Source organism: Clinocottus analis, unplaced genomic scaffold (assembly GCF_023055335.1).
Source record: "Clinocottus analis isolate CAN_PGR_092001 unplaced genomic scaffold, fCliAna1.0.p SCAF_15, whole genome shotgun sequence".
NCBI classification, from domain to species: Eukaryota; Metazoa; Chordata; class Actinopteri; order Perciformes; family Cottidae; genus Clinocottus; species Clinocottus analis.
This window is the reverse complement of record NW_027175876.1, coordinates 11,006,729-11,031,290: the sequence shown is the minus strand read 5'-3', so window position 1 is coordinate 11,031,290 and position 24,562 is coordinate 11,006,729. Positions and strand designations below refer to the sequence as shown.

Sequence of the window (24,562 nt, the reverse complement as noted above, 5' to 3'; positions counted from 1 at the left end):
TCCTGGAGGATTGCTTGTTTCTAACTGACTGGCCGCGACCTCCCCCTGATAAACCTTTTTTTTTTTCTTACTCAGCAGGGGGCTGCAGCTCCGGGGAAACACCCCGCTGAGAGCGACTGGCGTGCCGGCCGACACACCGCAGAGCAACGATCTCCCACAAAAACAAAGCGTGGCCACACCACAACGAGACCGCTCGCCTGCGTGTGGTGCTGCAGCGTCAGTGCAGCCTCGCGGCGATGTCATCCACGTGCAATATCAGGATGTCCCGACAGAGTGCGAGGATGACCCAACACAACGTCCGGACTGCGGGTCGACGATACAACTAAACCCCTCACTTCTGGCCAAAGAGCAGCAGCTGAAAGCTCGTTTGCTGCGCCTCACAGAGAGCAACCAGCAGGCCCGAGCTCACATACAGGTAGGAGGAGGGCACTGTTTGTCTTGAGCTGCTCAGCTTTGTGGGCTCCCAAAAGCCCACACATCATGCAATGTGAAGTTAACATAAATAGCATCTTTGGTGTGTCTGGTCATAAGGTATTGTGATTTTAGCAATACTTTTCTTTAGATGTAGTACACGTTTAGTTTGATTTAGAAGATGTTTAGATTCTAAGCTTCAGTTGTATTTACCACCTCCATATTGTAAACAATGCCTTAAAGTGTTGTTTAATATTTTAGAGCATCGTATTTTTTATGTGAATATCCAGCAGTTTCTGTACTCATCAGCAGATCATAATTTGGGCCAGTCTGGCGGTAATATGGCGTGTGACACTCCTCTCAGTTGAAATCAAACTAATAAGTCACATGACATGTATAAAGAAATAACGCTCAAAGTCATAACTTTGATGCAGTTTCTTTATTTAAAATCCTAGACCCCTTTCTACACATTTTGTCTCCTTACGATGCTGATAAATATAAGAGTTAAAGACAGGGAGAGTAGGATTTCCTGGTTTGTAAATCCAACATTCGAAGCCGGCTCCTCCTCCCCGGCTCAATGACACCAGAAGTGTAAGATGCCAGACCGCGGTTATGTTTAATGTGCTTGTTGGCGGGTGAAAGCCAACCCCAGATTCACGCTCGTCTTGGAATGAGCTTTGTCCGCTTGGAGTTTCGCCCCGTGTTCTATTTGCGTTGTTTTGGAGCAAAAATTACTTCTCACTGTGTGAACATGTGCATTTTCCTCCAGGTTTTTTAAAATGTTTTTATACAAAAGTGTGTCTGTGGAGCTTTGATATTCGATATATATGATATGAGATATGAGGTTTTGCTGTAACCAGACTAGCAAAATGTTAACACAGTTTGATGTGACTTGTGGTTGGAGTGTATATGTTGCATATGTTGATGAGTCTAAATTAATCTTATTTATTTTGTACATTGCATTTAAAGTTGGCTTTCCTTAAGTCTTCCTGGTCAGAAAAAAGCTCAGCAGTATCATTGGCTGTGACTGATCTGTGCAAGACCCAGCACCAGCTGCAGGGCACTAATCCTCAGTAATTGGATCGCTTTGCTTGCTGTTCCATCTCTTCCTCTTGTCTTCACTGGACTGTCTCTATGCAACTCCACCATCTCGCAGGTGGTTGTCAGGGGAAACACTGTGGTGACCAAGCAGCAGGCAGAGTGGACCGTCATCCCAGTGTCAGCCGCCCTCCCACAGGAAGAGCATTCCTCCAAACAGGAAGTACTGGAAAGGTATGGTTCATTTCTCAGTTCTTACATTTTGTTGTTTGTTACACCTGACAGATTAGTGCAGGGGAACATAAGGCACAATTTAAGTCTATCATTTCTAAATCTTTTCAATAAATGTTTTCAATTTATTTGGAAATTACTGTATTTATTGCCTATATCACCTAAATGTAACACCATAATTACCCCAAATTAATTTTAGTGAAATACAAATGAAAGACATAGGTGAGGTTAACGTCCCATGTAGAATCTCATATTGAAACAACGTGTCAATATTTCTGTCCAGGTACAGAAAGTCCTGCTTGGTATTTCAGTTTCAACTGCAGAAGAACAAGCAACATTTGGAGGAGTTTATTTCAGACCCCATCACCATCTCCACCCTGCAGAACCAAAAGAAGCAACTACAGGCATGAGACAGCACCACTTCATAATCATATTCAGCAATTGTTTGACACCATGAGTATTTCACACTTTTTAAATCATACTCATAAAGCTGTTCATCACATGTGCTTCTCTGCATCTTGGAGCATTTCCACAATCTAAAATCAAACTGCTGAGCAGTTGTTTTCTCACAAGGTCAGACTTCACAATATGAAATTGTTACTTTGTTAATTTGTTTATTCTCAACAGACTTTAAAACGGGAGACGGAGGCACTGTGGCTTGACTGTGAGCTCCAGTATACCCAGCATTCCCAGCTCTCCCATCTGATGACCAGAGAAGATAAGGGAGATTTGGAAAGAGACTGGGAGCAGCTGAATCAGCAGTGGAGAGGACAACAAATGTGCCTCCAGAGCAGGTACAGTGCACCTCTCAGATCAACGATGATCAGGATAATGATCATAATGATAAGGAAAACAGGATAATTGGTTTTAGTAATAAAAACATTCATATAGATAGATATATATGTCATTGAATTAAGTGTTTTTTTTATAAAAACATCACTGCAAATTACTGTATATTTTCTGAAGGACTGTAAAATGTTTCTCACTTAATTCTTGACCCTAAAAAAACATCACACCTTGAGGAATATTTAGTAGCTATTTGGGAGCTTTCGATCCTGTCACATCATCTTCATAAGCACAAGGAATTTGCCCAGTTTTCATGGAAACGGAAACATTTTCTTTGAGCACTTTATGCACTTGTCATCAATGTTAAGTCAAAAGTATCAAAGTGAAGTCAAGAGTATCAAAGCCTATTCTTCACCTTTTTCTCACCTCAATGTCCATTTGCTATTGTTCTGTAACTTTTAATTATCTTACATAATATGTATTAGCAAAAAGAGTTAACTAATAGATATGAAGCCCTTATGATTTACTTTGGTTTGTGTCAGGATGACGTCTCTGGACAGTACAGCTGACCTGATGGCACTGATCACTGAGAAACTGGACCAGATCATCAGAGAGTCTGTGGACATCTCCTCCTTCACCATCGCTGACTCCAGACTGACATCTGACTTGAAGGTACCTCTATGTCCTTTTCAAATAATTAATACTTAAATTTAGAGAGTGAAATATGGAAACTTAATAATCAATCCCTCTTGAATTACCCAGGAGATAGATGACAGACTGCAGTCTGAAATGAGAACGTTATCAGAGCGAGGCACTGAAGAGGAAATACAAGGCCCTGAAGCCACAACCTCTTCATCCCTCCGCCAGGCTTTCCACAGCAGTGTCCATCATCTTGAGCAGCTCAGACAGCGGTTCGAGAAAGTTCAATCAGCTGCCCAGGCTCTGAATCACTTCCTGGCCACAGTGAGGGAAGTCAAGGCTGAGATCCCAAACCTGCTGGCAGACCAGGACCCCAGCAGAGAGCCAAATGAGGCAGATCGGGAGCAAGAGACACGCTCTTGGCAGGCAGCAATGCGGCAGAGGTTGCAGCTTGCCACAAAACAATCCGTTAGTGTTGACAGCACTTTAAAGGCTGTGGGGATGACTCTGACCATGGATGGTGTAGCAGTGATGTGCCAGGAGGTGGTGACATCATTGTCACAACAAGCTGCGAACGGAGATGAAGTGATTAGAGCCAAGAAGAGGGAGAGTAAAAAAGAGTTATTTCCAATGAGAAGGCAGCAAATCCAGGAGTTGAATCCTTCGGATATACGTCAGACAAACACAGAGGTGGATTCAACACATCAGGGGGGAGCACAGGAGCGTGAGTATCCCACCCCAAGTAGGATGGAAGAGGAGGACGCGTTGATGGCCAAAAGGAGTAGGCTGGAAGGAGACGATGATATAGAGTCACAAAGGGAGGAAGAGCACGAGGCTCAAACACGGAAGTCTGAACGGGATGTCTTCAAAGCTGAGGACCAGAGAAGACAAGGAAGCAGCAGCCAGGCTGAGAAAGAGGGAGCAGAGAAGGAGAGTTTTGTCCAGAGGAGAGTTGCCTTATTTAGCACTCTGAAGGAGATAAGGGAAGGAGCTGAGCAGCTGAGGATGCAGGAGCCCACCCTACATGCTTTGCAGCACAGGTACAACACAGGCCCAAACACAACTATGTCTTTGTGTGTGTTAGACTTTAGGCCATCGTATTAACTCTATGCATCAGTATTTCTCTCTTAAAACTTAAAAGCTGTGTGGAGATCGCATATATACAACAGATATATTTATGTCTATGCTTGTTGCAAGATGCTTAAAGATTACCTATGGTTTTAAAGCTGCACCACAACATCCACATTATCATTACAATACAAATGAATATAATTATTTTGTATTATATACTATTTTAGTTTGGCAGCACTTCCTCATTGGTATGCAGAAACCATAATAATGGTAAAAAAATGTCAAACACAAGGTACACTAATGATTGTTTCATGTCCTGTAGAACACGTGCATTGACAGAGCTACAAAGCCGTCTTGCTGGCCACCTCGCTGAGCTGCAGCACATACAAGATGAATCCTCACAGTCAGGTGATGGCAGTCAAACCAGAGAGGTGGAGGATGCCTGGGAGGAGGCGACAAAAGCTGTAACTAAACGGTAAAAGGGAGTAGTTGGAGTCCTATTTTTGACTTATGTCTATGTTGGATTTGAGTGCTTTATGGAGTTTGGCGCGTGTGCTGTGTTGTGGATCACATACAGACTGGAGCAGTGTCACGCTCTAACAGAGCTGCTGAAGAGGTTTCAGAGCATTCGTGGGGAGTTGAGTGGGACACTGCAGGGGGCAGAAAGCACCATCAGTGAACAAGCCTCCTACATGGGGAGAGACAAGCTGCAGAGACTACACACCAAGGTACAGTCTACACACTGTTAAGTGGAGGCTATTGATGAAGATAGATATTTGTACAAGTATAATCACTAATGAAGGTTAGTCAATGTAGACCAAATCCTTTATGTGTCCGTGGTATATCACAAGCTATGGTTCTTCGTTGATTAGTTTGAGTGGATTTTATATTAATTGTGTGTATGTGTGTGTGGTTTCACAGGTCCAGGAAACAAAAGCAGAGCTGAATGGTCTCGGGGATCGGATAGAAGAGGTCCGCAGTGTCTGCAGGCAGCTTCACACGCATCTGCGTCACATCCCAGAATGCATCATCATCCCATTTGAGGTTGAAGCGGATGCTCTCATGGACCGCTGGCTGGACGTGAGTCCATTTCTACTTTTGTTTATTGTTTACTACTTACTATTATTGGTTCCTATGTCAGTATATTCTTTTCTGTTTGTTACAACATGTTTGTTACAACATTTATATTTTTTCTTTTTTAAATATTTTAGTTTTTCTTCATTATTTTTGCCTTTTTGTTAATATACATTCTACATAATTGCATACATACTGCCATCCTCGCTCTGCTGTTTACGGATGCATCTATCAAGGAAGAAACCTCCCATGTCAAAATTTGAATCTTTGAAATTCGGTTTCAAAAGAGTAGTTTTTTAGGCTGTTGAATATATATTAGCTCTCGAAGATTATGCAGAGTTGTAGGTACTGTTATTAAAGGAGAATTTGCAAGGCAAATAGTATTTACCCTTTTGTTTCATGTGTTGCTTTTCCCATATGTAAAGCAAGCATCGTATCATAGATCATTATCATTACACATAACTCATTTCCAAGGTCTTATGTTGTGAGTTTGGTTGTGTGTTGTTAAAGCACTGATAGCATTCATTGCAACTCAAATTATTGCAGATATCAGAACGAACAGATTCCCACCTAGAAAACCTCCACCGTGGCCTGACTCTGTGGGATGGCATCATCCAGCTGGGCGCAGAGGTGGAGAGCTGGACTGCCAATAAGCTAGCAGTATTTGCTCAGTCTCCTTCCTTCCAGACAGAGGAAGACATCAAGACCTTGCAGGTAAAACTGCCTTCCTGTTTCATTCTGTAATGACACAGGTTTGGACTTCTCTGCTCTGTCTTATTGAAAGTTTAATGTTCTCTAAACGGTTGCTTTTTAACAATAATCATCTCCCTCTACATGCCTCCAGAATGAGATTGTGACCCAAGAAGAGCATATGGAGCGTTTCCACCAGAGAGTCACTGAGATTCCGGCCCTGCTTCAAAGCAAAGAGCCTCCACTGGAGCTGCAGGTACAGCATGGAGCTCTTGTGTTTAGGACGCGAGGGTTTCAGGCTGAAATGTTGCCAACAGATACGGTTGATCGGATGGTTCTCTCGATTGATTTCCGTTTTGTCTAGGTTGTGGAGACCCAGATAAGGAAGAAGATGAAGCAGCTGAAGGAGCTTGTTTCTGAAGCTGAGGACCTTTACAGGCAGATGGTGGCTGCTAAAGGACAAATTACTGCCAGGATGGCTGAATGCTTCAACTCCCTGCAGAGGATTCAGGACTCCCTTCTCACTCTCAGTGCTTCCGATATTGCAGCAGTTCTTGCAAAACTTAAGGTAAAAATGTATTTAGTTTTTCTATGTCGCATCGTGATTTTACTCTTTTTAAATGCTCTACTGTATCAAAATCATCAAAGAGAAGCTATAGTGATATAATTTTAAACTGCAACACATAGAGGCTCTGACAACAAAGCTAGTGTTTGAGTGGACATTGATTGCTGAAGCTTCAAAATGCCTAACAGTAACTTGTGTTTCTCGAAAAGGGTCTACTTTTCGAGCTCCAGACGCAAGATGAGCGGGCAGAGAGTCTGCTGGAGGATGTGCGTGTTATGGCCTCTATAGTGACTCCAGAGCCCCTCCAGAGTTTGTCTCTGGATGGGATTCAGCTTCAGGATAAAGTCAGAAACACCCACCAGCTCTTCTCTGAAGTAGAAGAACAGACTGAGAGGAATATCCAGGCCCTCGACAGGTAACAGGTTCAAATAGATCATGTGTCAATTCAAGTCATGTTATATGCACAGACATGTTGATTAATGTCTCTTCTTAACCATGTAGCTTGCATACAAATATTTAATATAACATACAATGCTTATACGTTACAATAAGAGCATAAGAGTGTTGCTCGGCAGGTATATGGTACATCTGGAGCTTGTTCAGATGCTTTCTCTGTTTTTTTTAGCCTAGTTATTTCAGGGTTTATTTTCATTGCTCACCAGGGTTGCACGAAAAAAGCAACTACATTGTATGTGGAGATGACATCCCATTCCAGTTAGTAATGTTTCCAGTATAATGCTCTTTATTACGTGTATGTCATAGTTAGCAAGCATGTGACACAGGACTTTTGCCCTCTTAAGTCCCCTTAAGAAATACAGCCATGTAGGAACTTTCTTCTCCAACGTGGAGATGTGTGATGACCACTTCACGTCGTTTGTGATGCTGATTCCCAGAAACCATTCACTTGCTCCACCCCATTTCCTTTGAGCACACGTGTGGCTCATTTCTGTATTTTCAATAGGTTTTAGAAAACAATGAAGGCACATAAAGCACAGAGGGTTAAGATATAAAACATATCTTTAATCTCTGTAACAATCATAGGTTTGAGTACAAATTGTCTTTGGGAATCACATCACACAGTTCAAACTCTGGAGCTAAAATAAGACAGCGGGACGAGTTCAACTTATTTTGTCTTCTACTCTGCAGTAGAACCATTTGATCACCATGTCACAATAAACTACAGTGTAGCATTTGTTCTGTACATATGAGTCTGTGTCGCGCCCGCGTTCATACTGTATGTGTCTTGTAGGCTGCAGAGCGAAGGCGAGCATTTGAAACAATGGTTACATGGCGTTGAGGGAAAAGCGGCAAAGGAGGAGGATCTTAGTCTCCTGCAAGAGGAAGCACTTCAACAAAGGTAGACTGTTTTCTGATTTCAGATATATGCCTTCAAGCTCTGTGTGGAAATAAGCAAGTCTTGTGATATGCCATTGTCTGTAGGGCCAGACGCTACCAGGCTGTGTGCATTCTTATAGTCTGTATATTGAGTTTGTAGTGAGCTACAGATGAAATTACCACAGAGTGATCGTAACATCTTGCAAATGATAGAAAAATAAAATGATAGGATATCAATGCGAATATAATCAGTTGGACCCAGAAGGTTGTAGAAAATAGTAGAAACTCAAATGTGATCTAGCGACTTCAACAGCCTGCAGTAGTTTAATGTTGGCACTTATGATGAGTCAGGAACGATGGAAGTTGGAGAGCCTGTTATTCAGTAGAGACGCCTGACTCATCCTTAACTACATGACTGTTTGTTGTCACACAAGAGGCGGGAAAATGTGTAGATCGGGGGGATAATTAATGACAATATGTAAAATTCATCCCACTTGTGATTTTTATTAATGGTGCAGGAGTACTTTTAAAAGTTACATTTTTTATTTGTGTTTAACATTATCATGTATTAAACACATTGTTTGGAAAGATAAGTAGCAGTACAGCTTCACATGTTTAGTTAAAAGTTGGCTGTTGCAGACTCCTTCATCCATGACACGTTGTATTAATATGAAACTGTATTTATTAAGTGTCGGAGAATTTCCTATCTTGTTTTTCTGCTTGTACACCCTGAAACAGCTGCAGCTTGTGACCTTCTTTTCTCTCTTTACTTTTTTCCCATGTTGATACATCCTTGGTAATCTTGCACGGGCAAAGACAGAGCAAATATTTAGTCCCTTCAATGACATCTGAAAGTGTGAATAACTGAGCATACAGATGTATCATCCATGTTTTTCCCCTGCAGGGTAAGGACAGAAACCCTGAATCAGCTGGTGTTGTCCTTACAAAGCAGCACATTGAAGCAGTCTGCTCTGCTGGAGGAGAGCAGCAAACTGTTGGAACGATACCACAACTTTCAAACCAGCGTACTGCGTGGCTCCACAGAGAAGCAGAGCTCTCCCAGCAGCGTCGTCGAGCTGTTTCAGACTCAGTCCGGAGTTCAAACTCGTGACTCTCCACTTGGGGCAAACCTCGGCATCCAGAGTCCCGTAGAGCAGAGGCGTCACAATGCAAGGGTAAGAAAACATTATGCACTCTAACTGAGCTGCTCAGTTTTTCCACATATTTCACCTGTTTAGGTATTCTACAATAAAACGTATCATAATAGTATAATATTATCTAAAACAAGGGCGTGGCCACAGGAGTCAGTAGTTTCTTTCACCTACATTTGTTTCTACTTGTTCTTCAACAAGGACTGTCCATTGTTGATGGAAATATTTGAGTCTGGCATATTTGTGTGCACGGATAAAACAACTTCATCAGCAACGCGTTCTTCAGTCCCTGCAGTGACAGACTGCTGCGATTGCAGGATTAAAAATGTTCAATAACTAACCTGTAAAAAAATAATTTCAGGCTGAAGTGAGTGTGACGGCATATGGTGAGGCTCGATTCGAAGAGCTCAAAGTTACTGGAAATCGTCTGAGCCACAGACTGTGTGATGGAGACGGCGTGAAACAGGACATTCAGGGAAGCATTCAGAAAGCACAGGAGCAGAGGTGGGACCTTCTCCAGCCAGTCCAGTCTCATCACAGGTGAGTGGAGTGATACCGGCTTGTTTTACACTCACATATTGTGCTGAAGTGAAGCTATGTCTGGACATAGAGGACTTGTGGCGTCCTCCCATATCCATTCACTAAGATTTTGAGGGAAATGGAAACACATAATGCATACTTCCCTTCAGCTATGTTTTTCTTTTCAACACTTTCCCAACCCATCCACTAGTTCTGCTTTGCCTGAGAGACAGCTTTTGCTCATCTATCAGCCTCTTCTTGCCTCTGAAATTCTTCTACTACCAGTTTCCTCCTGTCAACCGCTGATGCTTTGTTCCACGTACAGTAGGCTGTGGCATCATTAATCCAAACCCCTGACACCCATGCTGCAGCTGCCTTACAAAAGTGCTGCCTGAGCCTGTAAAACTGCCTCCCTTGGGTTCCACTCCTCCCTGCTGAGACTGTTGCCTCTGTACTCTCTATGCTATACCCCAAGACAGCTACAGTCTCTTGCTTTTGCACAGCTAAACTCTCTCAAGCTGGTGATGTAGAGAGCTCCATACTTCATACGATTTCCATACAGGGCAGAGTTCTGCACAGGTCTGATTGTGAAGCCCTTCAATATACTGTATATCCTACAATAACCTTGCGCTGTTACAATAATAAACAATGCTTAAACAATAATTTGTTAAAGCAGTACATTTCAAGTGATGTTTTTGGGTAATTTCATACATGTTTCATGCATGTGAAACTTAAAATGACAGTAATTAATAAAATACAATTTAAATGAAATACTGGTTACTTATTATACATGACATTAAGGTGCAGATTTCCACAGCTGACAGCTGATTAAAGTGGCTAAAGCGTATTCTTGGTGCATCAGGGTTCTACAAGCTGATCCAGACCTCACCTCCTCGTACCTGGACCGAAGACAGCAGGCCAGCTGCAGAGTGGAGGAGCTGCAGCAGAGAACTGCTCAGCTCCCTACTTTATTCCCCTGGCCCGGCTTGTCTGAGCGGAGACAAATCTGCCATCTAGCCCGTCAACTGCAGGATGAGGCTGAATCCTTGCAATTAACTCTTAGCGGCCTGGCTGAACAGAAGAGGGAAATAGCCGAACGAACCAGCGCCGCCAGCTGGAAAGATCCGTCTTTGGCTGAGCTGGAGACCTGCTGGTCATCACTGATGGATGAGCTGAAGGTAAAATGTTCATGTTCTTTGCTACCCAGACCCTCAGGCGTACTTCTGCAGTAGCAAGGGGTAAATGCAAAATTGCATAGTATCTAATCTAAGTTAAAAAAAACATAAACTAACTAACCCGAGGAAGTTGTCACCATTAGCATGTTGTAATAATAGCCAAAAGTAAAGGTCAAACTGGTAAAATATGAACCTAAAAATGATGAAGAAACAGGTGTAATGGATAAGTGAAATCATTAATTGTGATATTGTGATATATAAGTGATGGATAACAATGTCAAACAATATGTTAAAAGTAAGTTGACAGGTATTAGCAAACAGTAATACATATGAAGGTCAAGAAGTAAAAGTAGAAATGAAAAGTTTAACTAGTAGACTTTATGTGGTGTTAAGTTTAAAATCAGTAGAAATGATCACACGACAGGTTTGGTGGATGAACGAATACTTAGTCTGATCGGATGTGATGAACGAACCGCCGGTTTCATATAATCACAATAATCTGTGGCTTGGTGTGCCTGAAATGTCCACAGGGTGTTTGTTCCAGCCTGGAGGAAGGTGTATGTAATGAGGAACATTTTGGCCAGTCACTGCAGGACTGCCGCCATAAATTGACATCCCTGCAGGAAAGGATGTCAGTCTGTCAAGCCCAGAAAGAAAGCTCAGCTGGACTGGTCACTGATGCGCCAGCTCTGGAGGTGAAGTCCATTAAGTATACTGACCCAATGAATCAAGAACAAGCCCTGATACATGTTTTATTTCACATTTCCTCTACTTGAAGTGGGCATTTTTATAAAGAGGAGGGAGACTTACTCAACCATAAGCCACCATTTCTCAATTTATATTTATTTTCATCCGTCCGTCTCTCCACATTTCAGGTTTTGCTACAAGAAGTTACCGACATGGAAAAAGAGCTTTTACAAATTGTAACACTCAAGGACTCCATCACTGCCAGCTCCACAGCCGAGGCCCAGACCAGCCTCTCCCAGCAAGTCAGCAGCCTCCAAAACCACAAGAGGGCACTAGTCGGTAGCATCAGAGGAATTCTGGCACTGCTCACAGAGAACAACAGCCAGAGAGTTGGACGAGTGAAGGAAGAGGTCTCCTGTGTACAAATAGCTTTGAAGGACCTGGCGCACAATCTGTGTGAGAACTCTGAAGTGTTGCCTGATATCAGTCAGCTCAAACAGCAGTTGTATACAATACAGGTATTGTTGAAAGACCCTACAAGATGTTTTCTCTCAGTAACAGTGTTTAACAAGTGCATGGAGAAATATAGAAGCATCAAAAAAGCATTTCTGTCTCTCAGGACTATGATACCAGGCTGACAGAGTTGGGTGCAAGAGTATATGAACTGCAGAAGACCGGAGAGTCACAAGAAATTCTTCCTGCAGATGTCATGTTGACTGTTGATGCGACTGCTAAAGACCTCGACAGGTACTTAGCGGCGTTCCTCATATTAAAAATGAAATTATTTTATGCAACAATAAGTAGGGGAGTCATCTTGTGCAGGATTATTAAGGTAATCAGAAGGTAAGAAGTCATTTTGAATGTAATTATAATAAAATGGTGTTGGTGGTAAAGCTTTATGTATTTGAACTCAGTGTTTGATTATCTCTCTTCCTCTCTCGCTGTAGCCTCACATCCATCTTTCTAAAAAAGAAGCAGGCATGTGCAGAAAACACAGCTAACAGAGTGAGACAGGTCATCAACCAGCTGCAGCATTGGAGAGAAACCGTACAAGCTGAACTATCATCACCCAACCAGGTAAAACACCAAAATGTTTGTATATTGTTCTATAAATCTATTTATTAAATCCCAGAATATTAACAAATATGCAAATTCATATAACAAGCTTGAACAAAACTTCCTCGATGCCTTATTATGTCTTCACGGTAGCATTATGTGCAATGAACTTAACAAGCAAACTGGTATTGTAAGATAAGACCACGAGAAGCTGAACCCATGGGTTTGTTCATCTCTTCAAGCATATGTTTATGAAATTCAGAGCATACCTGTAACCGGTTGTCAACATGCCGTCGGCTCGCAGCTAATGGTGCTCACAGCGCTAACAGTGCAAAACAACAGCAAGAGTGCTGACAGAGCAAACAGTGTTTACCTGATGTTGTGTAACCTGCGAGTCGGCGCGACGCTGCTGCAACGACTCTGTTGGTCTGCAGAGCTAACAGTGGAGCGGGCTCACAAGCTCTAACATGCACTCAAAGGCACGGGTGGCCGGTCCTGCTATGTCACCCAAACATGGAGAGGCTTGGATTATAATTACAGTCATTCCTTGATCATGTAGTCATTACTCCAATAAATCTTTACGCAGCTACTCTCAATGTCATCTACTTTCAGCCGTGTCTGTAGCCCCTCGATTCCTTCCGTCAATGCAAATCTGGAAAAACAGGTCACAATTACATTTTTAATACTTTCCTTAAAATGCTTGGCAGTTTTCACAAAGGCAAAAATAACAAGCCATCCAAACCCATCTGGGCCTGCACTTTGTGTTATTGCCAAGATGAGTACCTTCTGCTTTAGCAAATACCCACGATTTCTTACCCAGCAGGACTTTCATGTCTTTTGTAAACCTTTCCTTGAAATGCCACAGGTCCGCCCTTAATGCTAATTAAAACTACAAGGTGAATACCTTCTCGTCTGAACAGCGTAGATAGTGCTCACTGGGAGGATGTGGCACATTTTTCCCAGGTTGGTCCTTTGGCATTACTAAAGATCATAAACATGTTGTGACTCATTTTTACATCAGCTTCATCATCTGCTGCTGGCAAAAAGCAGCAGATGCTGTTTTGCCATTCTTTTAGTGATGGTCTTAGTATGTTATTGTCCAGTAATTATACTGATGTCTATGCCAAAATACGATGAAAACTAATTTGAACAGCAAAATTAAAAAAGATTTTTGTACATTTTCAGATCTTTATCAAACTAGGTTTTGGCTTCATTCTCAAGGAAAATATCTCAACTATGATTACCATGATGATATTTCCTCATGACTTTGGTGATTCCCTGACCTTTCCTTTATTACACCACAAGGTTCATATGTGTGGTTTTAAGTGAAATGTCTTCATAGATACTGGATACAATGTTGGGTATTCATTCATGTTGCTCACAGGACAAATTATGTAATAATGTTGAATTCATTTCTGAAATATAGATTATTATTATTCTAAAAATACATTTTGTTGTTGGTAAAATAACTGTTTGTGCTCTCACAGGCAGCTCTTGATGAGGGGTTGTGGCTTCAACGAAGTCTCCGTGACGTGCTCAGTGAACGAGATCTTCTTCTTAACTGTCTGGGAAAACAATTAACAAAGAAACTGGAAACAAGTGCTTCAGATGCTCTAAATGAAAGCACAACTGTACTCGAAACCTTATCTACATGCGAGGTGAGTTTCATAATTGTACCATACACTATTATAATAATGACAATAAAGAGATTCTGTGGTTAATTGTTTTATTTAATTTAACAGGTTTCAGTGGAGTTGAAAGATTTGCCGGACAGAGTTGTTGAAGAAACTTTCAGAAGTGAAAGTGATGCACAGTCTTTAGCTTCACCTGATAAAACTCAGGCCATGTGTCCTCCTGCTTCTCCTTCTGCAATAAACAGCCAGGATAACTCTGAAAGTGATCATAATGACAACCAACTTAAACCCAAAGACACTTTGGAAACAACGGAAGAAGATGTCTCTCATCAATTCTCATGCGCAGAAGTCAAAGATTTTTTCAAATCCCCAAAGTTAACATCAGCTCCGCCAAAAATAAATGTGAAGACTTATTTTGTGCCCAAAGATGATCCTGGCATATTGACCACTGATAGCAATCCTTTAAGTAGTGGGCTTAGGACACTTTCTGGTATTAATACTTTAATGTCAGACTCGCTTCCTACTCTCAACGAGAGTTTAATAGCTCGGCAAGACAACACTGAAACATTTCAGGAAGACAACGCCTCAACCCAGGACTCAAAACTGTCACTTAAAGACACTGACAACATCAAAGCAAGCGATTCAGCTCACTATGTCACACCTCTGGTTAGATCCCCAACAACAAAGCCTGACAACTTCCGCCTTTCTACCACTGAAATTGTGTCTCAACATCTAGCAGCCCAATTGGAGACCCTTAAAACAGTTCCTGATGATCAGAAAAAGGAGAAATACTGTGAGGACATCAAGGTGAGGCCAGATGACATGTTCACAATCGTGTTGGACATGGAGACGCCTGAGCTCCAGCAACAGGACAACGTTGGAGCCAACATTTCAGATGTACTCACATGTTCACAGGCGGTAAAGGTTTGCGATGTACAGATTACAGAATTTTCAAGTATTTCTGAGAAGGAATCTGCAGTTTCTACAACATTCACTACAACACCGAGTCCTGAATTGTGTAAAACAGACGTGAAGATCCATTTTACGAAGATCGGTGCATTAAATGAGTCTCAAGTGGCAAACTCACTGCCACGAAACCCCTTGGCATTAGTTTGTACAGAATTGGAGGAGATAAAGTCTATAAGTGCCAAATTATTCTGCAAAGGAAGGTCAGAAAGCCAAGAATTAATGCATAATGAGTTGTTGAATTCCTCCAAATCATCAGGCACTGTTGCTGAATGTCAGCTCACTGGTGCACATGCAGAGGAAACAACATGTCCGGATGTCAAACAAGAGGAGACGTCAGATTTCTGTCACGGTGAGAAGCAAGCAATGAGCTCAGTCTTGGGCACTATGGAGGTAGATGCCTCAACTGCAGCAGAAATTCCTGCTGGTGACAATAAACAGCTGACTGTTGCTGACAGTGCACAGCGTGCTGGTACAGGACAGTTGGAGATGGCAGAGGGGGAAAACACGGGAGAAGGAAGTGACCCTGATAGCCCAGAGTCCAAACTTTCCAAAGTGCCAAAAAGACGAGTGAAAGCTATGCTGCCATTTGTAAAAAGCCACTGGGAGGTGCCTGCATCGCTGGAGGACACAGAGGTGAAAAAGAGACAGGTAGATGTCAAATTAAAACAACAGATTTTCTACCTATCTTCTCTGTATCAATCTTTTTTCTCAATCTTCTTCTAATAATTTTGCTTCACTGTCTTTTAATGCAGTGGTTCACAACAATGTTGTGTCTTCTTATGCTCTTTGTCACCATGTCCACTACCACGAGTTCCACCAAAAAGTGATTTTTCCACAGGAAAACAGTCAATCATTTAAATAATCATCAATCTTTAATACCACACTTTCCCTCGTCCCAGACTCTCAAATGTGAGGATTTTCTGTCTCTTATGTGATAGTAAATCAATACTTTTTAGATGTTGGACTGTGTTAGGCTGTTGTAAATTGCAACAGGCATTTCTTCATTATTTTTGGACATTTCCAGTATAACAGAAGGTTTTAACAGCTTTTTCTTTCTTGGTTGTGTTTGTTATCTTAGGGGACACCACACATTGATTTGAATTGGTGGAAATCCAACTATTCAAATCCTATGGAAATCCACAGTCCTTGACAGATGCGATTCGTACAAACTGTCCAAAGAGTTCTTGCATGTCTTTATTAATTTTTCCACTTGTTTCTAAAGGCCTGAAGACTTCAAATTATGCAGTAGATCATTAAAACAACACAGGTTTACATATTACATTGAACTAACTTGATCCTAATGAGGTGCCATTTTGTCCTCCTGCATCAGTTGCACATAGTGGAGTCCTAACAGGAAATGAGAAGGCAGAGAGAGAGAGAGTAAGAGGACGTGCAACAAAGGTCCAAACTGGACTTAAACAAGGGAAATTTGCGTTTACATGGTCAATTTGCAGTTAGACCTCGGCCACCATGATGTCCCATAAAAACTCCTGACATATAACATGATGAAAAGATTTGCATTTTCACAAGCGATATAATTGATGGCTGGCAGAAGACCTGGATGCCCCAGCTAAATCCACAGTCCTTGCCTTCCAAAATTGCACATGTCAAACTGGGTCTTCTGTGACATTTACAAACAATTTGTCTTTCATCTTTTTTCCTTCACGTTAGAAAGGGCCAAGTGAAAGTTTATGTCTGACATTTTGTGAGTGTTATTTTATTCTAAATTCAGTCCTAAATGTATCTGAAATGTAGTTGCTTTTGTTCCTCCCACCACTTAACATTTGAATGTCGTACTTTGGCCAAAGTCCCTTCATACTGTTTTGGCATTTAGCTTTTGTTCATGCAGTGGAAAGAAACACATTTTTTGAGTAACAAATGGATGAAATCTCTGTTGCATATTGCCTTGTTTATTGCACGGAATTAATGATATACTGCAAAACAAAATGATGCAACATAGTATGCAACAAAACATACAAAATTGTAAACCAGCCAAAGTAATATACTCCTGTTAGACTCTCAGTCGTGACACGTAATAGCTAAAATAAAAAATTACTCCAATTCAGAAAGGATCCTTCTGCTCAGTCTGCAGGAGCTCCCACGACAGATAGGACACGGTATGAAAGCAGAGAAGGCAAAAGAATAAAGATGATGAGGCAGACATGGTCTACAGTCAGCAGAAAGACCAAAGAAGTACCAAAGCTCTCTGACAGGAAAGAAAACTATGCATGAGACAGCCTGAAACAGAGAAAAGAAACAATAATTGGTACTTTAATAATGTTAATTTAGGATTTTTTCACAAAGACAACTTAGTCGTTATTACAGCGCTCCTTCTTGCTGTTCAAAGCTGCCTTTTGTTTCCTAGGAGTGGCCTAAAACGCACCAAAATGTTTGGATACTATGTGCTGCACTGCGGTCAAAACGTTGTGGAAACAATTGTGTAAAAACAACATAATTAGAGTGATCATGATTCAGTAGATGGTTACAATACAATAAACAAAACAGATATTTGTGGTGTGGTTATGCACACCTAAACGTTCACACCCCTTTTGAGACTAAAACAGGATAAGACATTTGTCTCCCCAAAGAACATCAGAAACCTGCTGAGCTTTTTAAAATCCTCTTCCCGCTCTACCTGCACTCGGCTCTAAGACACACCTTGCTCATGACCAAAATATTTCACAAGGAAACTCCCCTGTTGGGAGTAACCTAGCAGGTAAAATCGTGCTTTAGGGTTTGCCTCCTCTAACCAAGTTATAACAGATCACTTTTTTTTTTTTCGAGAACAAGGGAGGAAGCCCTTTATAGATGAATAGAGTCCTACTCCCTCAGGGCAGACTGCTCCCTACTCAGGCACATTCCTGTGTTGTTAACTGTACTGACTCGCCGGGGCACGGGCAACATAGTAATATTTACCACTGTGGAGCGGGAAAAGAACAGGAAGCTCTGTTATTATCTGTGGACAAACAGGAGAAAAGGAGGCTAAGTTGTGACGCCTCCCTGTCTCCTGTGTATGTAGCGTCAGACCCCAGAAAGCATGGAGCCTGAGAGGACAGGGCCGGGTCTGGCACTTGATCTGCCGGCTTGGGAGGCCACAGTGCGATCACCAGAGTGCGACAAACACAAGTCCACGATGCAGGATGTATTGTCTGAGATCCAGAGCTTGGTAGAAAACACTAACATACTAAATGTGAGTATCAACTCTTTTTTTTGGTGCCTCTGTTTAGATCTTATGGAGACTTGCTTTGTTGCAAAACGTGTTGCTCTGGGTTAAGACGCTGACTTATAAAAGTCTGAACTTCAGAGTGTGTACAAAAGGTAACATTCTGCACTGATTGGAGGAGTTAAAGTCAGAATCTTAGGATTTTAGGGGACGGCTGTGGCTCAGGCAGTAGAGCAGGTCTTCCTTGAATCACAAGTACGGTGGTTTAATCCCCGGCTCCTCCTGCCCGCACGTCAAAGTGCCCTTGTGTGAAACTCTGAACCCAAAGTTTCTGTGCTGCTCCTCAAATTAAGATGGGTAAAAAGCAGAGTTCATATATGTGATGATTAAAAAAGCTTTTTATGTTTTTTAGAATTTTGTGTAGAGGTTTGTGACACTGTTTCCCGTAATTGCAAAGCGTATGTTTAATGGACATAGACATGAAAAGTATAATTTAAGCATTTGCCTTTTATGATTTTAGACATAACTGCATGGCTTCAATAGTTCAGAAAGGGGAAGAAGTTAATTATAATTGCATGTAACAGTGGCCAGATAAGAGCTGCAGTGTTGTGATTGAGGTTTGTGTGCATTCCCATGATGCTGCTGACAGGAAGTTACACAGGATGGACCTTAAAGATGTAATGATTTCCTGCAGGTTCATTAGTGGGTCGAATTACTCTCAGTATATAGTCTATGACTGTTTTATGCCAAGCGTGATATTGTATAATTTCATGTGGACATGTATAAGCCTAAGAACGAAGAAAACTAGAAGTTACATCTTCTAGTTTTCTAAGCATAAAAGAAATTGACGCAACTTTAGAAAACATTAAATTATTGAAATATTTTTTCATCTTTAATAACAAACATTCCTTCGTCCCAAACTTTCACATGTGAGGATTTACTGTTTTTCTTTCTCCTATGTGATGGTAAATCAATACTTTTTAGTTGTTGGGCTGTAGTAAATTGTAACAGGCATTTCTTCACTGTTTTCTGACATTTCCAGTATAACAGAGTGTTTTAACAGCTTTTTCTTTCATGGTCGTGTTTGTTATCATAGCGGACACCACACATTGATTTGGATTGGTACCTGAAGTCCTCTCCTGGTGAATCACAGATTCAATTGGTACGAACTGTCCAAAGAGTTCTGGCATGTCGTTATCAACCAGCACAACTCGATGTCACTGCAATGGCCAAACAACTTCAGGAGGCAGAGGTATACACTTCTGTTTTCTTTTCTTTTCTTTTAATATAAACATGTGCTCGGCTAAGAACTTTATTTTGACGTAACTGACATTTTCTCAAAAGGAAGTTAAATATACATGAATGTACAAAAATGGCAAATCATTTTCACTGATGTCGGTCCTGTCTGCTGTAGGACCACAGGCGATGCGTGCAGGAGCAAGTGGCGACTATGAAATGCGCGAGTGGTTCCATGATTTGTGATCCGGATGCCTTGAAAAGAGTTGAAGGACAGTGGAGTGCTGCGCTGCTTGATGCCTCGGCCACAGTGCAGGTCAAAGCAGCACAGCTGGATCAGGTCAAAGAGTATCACAAACAGATGAAGATCACCAGAGCTTTCCTGGAGGTTGTGGCAGCGGAGAAGGACAAGATGAGCTTGTGAGTAATACTTTAATTTAAAAGTAAGGTTGTACTCTAGTCAACATCAACTCAATCATCTTTTGTTGTGTACCTGATAAACAATACACTCATATTCTTTTTTTTTCTTTTTTTTTTTAAAGAAGTGCCTTGAGAAGCAGTACTCTTCAAGCTGACAAACTCAACGCCCTGCTGCAAACCATGGTACAGAAAAAAGAAAGGATGGAAAAGCTCCTCCAGTTAAGTAGCCAATTCTCTGTCCACTTGAGCGCCGCTGAGAGTTCAGGTGTTCTTCTTGCCCAGCTTGGAGATGTTCAGGAGGAATGGAGGCTTTTGGAAGGAGGCATCAAAAGAGCTGTGCAGCACGCCTCAAGCTCCACCTCTCAATCCTCTCTTCTAATAAAAGAGGCCGAACAGCTTAAAGCCAAGCTTGATGCTCTTCGGCAAATTATCTTTCAAAGCCATGACACCAAAAGTGCTTTAGAACTTGTTTGCCTGACCACAGACCTAAAACTGTACAACCAGCTTTATCTGCACTTACAGTCCCAGACAGATGCTCTTGTCCATTTTTCTCTGGGGCAGAAAGAAAAGGATAAGCTCAATCGTAGTCTTAAGGAACTTGGGTCCTTGCTAAATGTCACTAAGAGCAAGCTTGACACTTCCGCATACAGCTGTGGTGGCATTTCTTCAACTAAGATCAACAAGCAATTACAAGATCTCATCATATGGGCCAAGCAGGCGGAAATCCACATCACCATGGGCAAAAAGTCAGCCCTTTTCCCAGAGGAGGCTCGTATTCAGATTGTTGAGATGAGAAAATTTCAGACAGCCATTTGGTTTAAAAGATCCAAGATGCAAGTAGAAGCGGAGGAGATGAAAGCTGGAGTATCTGATATGGAACATGAGGAAAGTGACCAAGTATTAAAGACAATAGAAGACCTGTATGAAGCCATTAGTAACAGCTTGGATCAGGTTCTTGATACCATGAAGAAAGATCTACAAGAGAGGGAGAAACTTTTTAGCCAGCTCGCTAGCATTGATGTCTGGCTAGCAGAAACGCAGGCTCAAAGAGACCCCTGCGCTCATGTTGATAATGTTTCAAAAGCTGACATCAGAAAGCTGGAGAGCGAGCTAAAAAGTAACAAATTAGCCGCAGTTGAAATAGAGGGTCAACTAAAACGGGTGGAAGCAATGGCTGACACATGCGGGGAAATAGCTGTAAGGTCCAGTCCAGGAGAGAGCCGATACCTTGTCAACAGACTGTCAGGCCTTTGGACAGAATTAGACTGGTTGCTCGCTCATGAGAAAGCATCTAGCTGGGAATTGGAAGAGCTAATTCATGAGCTGACCACTTCCGATGAGGAGTTATCGACCATACAGGCTAGCTTAAAGCAAACGTCCAGTTATTTGGTACAGCAAAGGTTCCCTTTACCACAGGACACTCTGTCAACAATTGCACAATTGAAGCACATGCTAATGGAACATGAGTGCCAAGTACAAGGGCTGAAGCAATGCCAGGAGGCAAGGCGAAGCTCCCTGCTGTGCACTATTGGGGAACTGCAAGACCAGTGCAAAGCACTTAGTATTAATGCCGTTGAGCAAGACAAATATCTGCACCTGAGGAGACAAATGGAGGAATCTAGGGACATTGCTGAAGAGCAAATCCAGCGTGCCAAAGATAAAACCATCAGCGTGGATGAGAGGGTCATGCTATGCCAAGCACTCTTAGTTGAACTTCCTTTGGTGAAGACACAGTGTCAGGAAGTGGCAGACCATTTGGAGGCCATAGCTCAGGAGTTGGAACAATCTGCGCTAAACACGGAGAAGCAGAGGATTCACCATGTTGTGGAGACTTTAGTCTCCTGGGAGCATTCTGTCACAGATGATACCAAAAACCTAGAGGCTAAGCTTTTACTAGGCCTGCATTTTTCTTCCGAGCGTCTTGCCTTAATAGAGCTTTTCCAAAGAACAAGAGTGGAGCTGGAGGGACTGGAACCAGTAAATCCAAATGAAAAAGCCATAGATATTGCACTAACAAAGAATTGGATTATTTGGAGACATTTGGAGTCTGGGATGCGAGTGTTGGAAGCTCTGGGACAGAAAGAGAAAATCAACCTGAAGAACTACAAGGAACTGTACTCTCTCAGGGATGCAACCATGCAAGAGTGCCATTTACGAATGGTAAGCTTTAACGTTTGGATTAATCTATCCATTTGCCATTCAAACGTTTGTGTGTTCTTTCTCTAAACTGCGCTTGATCATGTAACATGTATCCAACAGGAGAGTTTATGCCAGGCGAGAGAATCCTTGAAAGATTACCAGTGGGCTGCTCAGGGAGCAATATGCTTCCTACATAATGCTGAAGCCACCTTCTTATCAGCTCCTGGAGGGTTTTTGGGCTGTGCTGAGGAACAAAAGCAGACTCAGCAGGCTCTAGAAGCTCTTGAAGATGGATTTCAGGCTCACATCTGCCACCTTGTGGATCTGGTACCTCAACAACCCTGTCTGTCCCGCCCAAAGACTGAGCAGCTGCACATCAGCATCCTCAGTCAGTTGTTGGTGGGAAGAGCCATACTGGAGGCCCAAGCCCAGCTCAGGCTGGAGTCCCTGCAGAGGTGCTGGCTGTTCTTACCTCAATGAAGTGCTTCTGCATAGCTTTTGTCGTGACTGTGTCTCTGTTAAGTTCAACACCTAAAAGACTTGTTTCTCACAGATGTGAAGTAAGACAACAGAGCCACAGGAAGTGCCATGAAGACATACGTCAGCGTCTTTCAGGGCTGGAAGTCCAGCTTTCAGAATGCGCAACAGAACAAGTGACGTCATTTGATAAATGTATTGCCCAACAAAAAAGAGCTACGGTAGGTTTGATGCAGCAGTAATTATCTGGTGGTTAGCTGATGTTTTGACCGTTTACAAATGTCAGCTTTTGAGTGATGCTTACGACATTGCTCTATGAATTGCAATATCTGTTGGTCTTTGTTCAAGAGTGAATGAATTATCTCAACAACTTTTTGATGGGTTACTATGATATTTGATGCAGACATCCATAGTGCTCAGACAATGAATCTTAAAGATGTTGAAGCCATCATGATGTTTGTGGTTTTCAGTGAACTGTTTCTTCAATTATTGGACCGATTACAATGAGATTTGTTTTGTGATTCCTTCACTTTTCATGTTGTGTCATCATCAAGTCAAAATATCCATTTGCCCAATCCAGTATTTTTATGACCAAATACAAGCAAAACATATGACATTTCCATCAGCTATACTTATAATGTAATGTAGCAAATGTCAGCATAGTTGTCATTACCGTCTAAATTCACGTGAATGCACTGGACATATTTACAGACAAGTGGTTGATGTAAAAGGAATACTGCCCGATTCAAGCTTTAATTTGAGCTTCATTTCCTCGCTGCATACAGCTCCTGATGGAAGGTCTTCGCAGCCTCGCAGGTAAGCTAGAAGAACTGAGAGCTGGATGTCCAGTGCAGGGCTGTGGGGTTGGAAAGGACGGGGAGCTGAGTGCCCTCTGGAGGCGCTGGGTATCGATACGCCGTGGTGTCGGTCTCCTTATGGCACACACAGAACAGAGAGGAGAGGAATGGAAGGACATCACTACAAGTGTGAGTTTTAACAGCAACAAATTGTTTTGCAGCTTTTGCGTCCTAACATGACTCAATGTACAGTAACATGTATAAATTAATGCTAAATTATCATAATATGTTCTTCTGTAATGTTACTGTTGCCTTTAAGTGACTTTTGTTGCTGTATTACATACAGTTAATAAAAAACAAAAAGTAATATATAGATATATTGTGTATTAAATTCCATTCTCTTTAGATGGAGCAGTGTTGCAGCTTATTGGCCAGTCTTCAGTCTGAGGTTCCCGACTCCTCCACTGTGAGCTTCTCTCAAGGGGAACCGTTGGAGCTTCTGGCTCAAGCGGAGATGCACCAGGCTGGACTGGAGCAGGAGCAGCAGGCCTTAGCCTCCCTGGAGCATCGACTGGAGCACGCCCTGAGCTTATCTAGCTCCCAGGAGCCCATCAGTCCTGGACCTGTTGGCAAAACTCTCGTAAAGATCCAAGAGAATGTCAGGAGGTGGGATTCGTTTGATATACTTGTGCAAAGTGATTACTCATTAATGACAGAGGTGCTGAGATGACAATTTTCCCCACAGCTTGAAAGAGAGAAACCTGCTGGTGGTAGCTGCAGCTCAGGCAGAGGAGAAAGAGAGACAGCAAGTCCAAGTGGAGATAGCAGAATTGGAGCAACACATGTCCACCCTTCTTCCCTCGCTGGAAGCGTGTTCAAATCCATACAAACAACAGGTCAGGCTCCTCTTTTATGCTTACAAGTCCAAGCATGAAAATTGTGCGAGATGTCTAATAAGGCATTCAGAAAAGATAAACAAATTAGCTTTTTATACTTGACAAAAAATAATGACACACAGACTCAAGAGTGTCTTTTTAGTCTATTTCACTTGTATATGTTATTTATAGGTTATTTATCAATGATGAAATTATAAAGTATTAAGGTATAATAATACAATGTTACGCATAAGATATATTTCTTTTAATGTCAGGATTATCTTAAAAAGTCCTTCCCAGCGTCAGTGAGAAACATTAATTGTGCTCTCAATTGCAGCTACAGATCACATGTAGCTTCAATAATTAGATTAAAAAAATAAAAAGTCTAAACACTCTGTGAGAGATCAGCAATACAGCTTGTTTA

General features: G+C 41.9%; 1 protein-coding gene across 1 annotated transcript in view; it reads left to right on the top strand.

Annotated features, from left to right (window-relative positions):
- Window positions 1-24,562, top strand: part of syne2a (spectrin repeat containing, nuclear envelope 2a) — a 77,911-nt gene that overhangs the window by 14,489 nt on the left and 38,860 nt on the right. Inside the window, exons 28-59 of the mRNA XM_068577147.1 lie at window positions 76-415; window positions 1,568-1,683; window positions 1,964-2,084; window positions 2,308-2,474; window positions 3,009-3,138; window positions 3,229-4,145; window positions 4,499-4,651; window positions 4,754-4,904; window positions 5,098-5,256; window positions 5,797-5,964; window positions 6,095-6,196; window positions 6,305-6,508; window positions 6,715-6,920; window positions 7,755-7,862; window positions 8,745-9,015; window positions 9,353-9,531; window positions 10,373-10,688; window positions 11,216-11,380; window positions 11,561-11,890; window positions 11,992-12,119; window positions 12,320-12,449; window positions 13,916-14,086; window positions 14,171-15,679; window positions 18,051-18,221; window positions 19,291-19,446; window positions 19,609-19,850; window positions 19,973-22,010; window positions 22,110-22,444; window positions 22,543-22,687; window positions 23,252-23,452; window positions 23,670-23,929; window positions 24,009-24,159. Of these exons, the coding sequence (XP_068433248.1) occupies window positions 76-415; window positions 1,568-1,683; window positions 1,964-2,084; window positions 2,308-2,474; window positions 3,009-3,138; window positions 3,229-4,145; window positions 4,499-4,651; window positions 4,754-4,904; window positions 5,098-5,256; window positions 5,797-5,964; window positions 6,095-6,196; window positions 6,305-6,508; window positions 6,715-6,920; window positions 7,755-7,862; window positions 8,745-9,015; window positions 9,353-9,531; window positions 10,373-10,688; window positions 11,216-11,380; window positions 11,561-11,890; window positions 11,992-12,119; window positions 12,320-12,449; window positions 13,916-14,086; window positions 14,171-15,679; window positions 18,051-18,221; window positions 19,291-19,446; window positions 19,609-19,850; window positions 19,973-22,010; window positions 22,110-22,444; window positions 22,543-22,687; window positions 23,252-23,452; window positions 23,670-23,929; window positions 24,009-24,159 (9,940 nt within the window). The remainder of the gene's footprint in view (window positions 1-75; window positions 416-1,567; window positions 1,684-1,963; window positions 2,085-2,307; window positions 2,475-3,008; window positions 3,139-3,228; window positions 4,146-4,498; window positions 4,652-4,753; window positions 4,905-5,097; window positions 5,257-5,796; window positions 5,965-6,094; window positions 6,197-6,304; window positions 6,509-6,714; window positions 6,921-7,754; window positions 7,863-8,744; window positions 9,016-9,352; window positions 9,532-10,372; window positions 10,689-11,215; window positions 11,381-11,560; window positions 11,891-11,991; window positions 12,120-12,319; window positions 12,450-13,915; window positions 14,087-14,170; window positions 15,680-18,050; window positions 18,222-19,290; window positions 19,447-19,608; window positions 19,851-19,972; window positions 22,011-22,109; window positions 22,445-22,542; window positions 22,688-23,251; window positions 23,453-23,669; window positions 23,930-24,008; window positions 24,160-24,562) is intronic.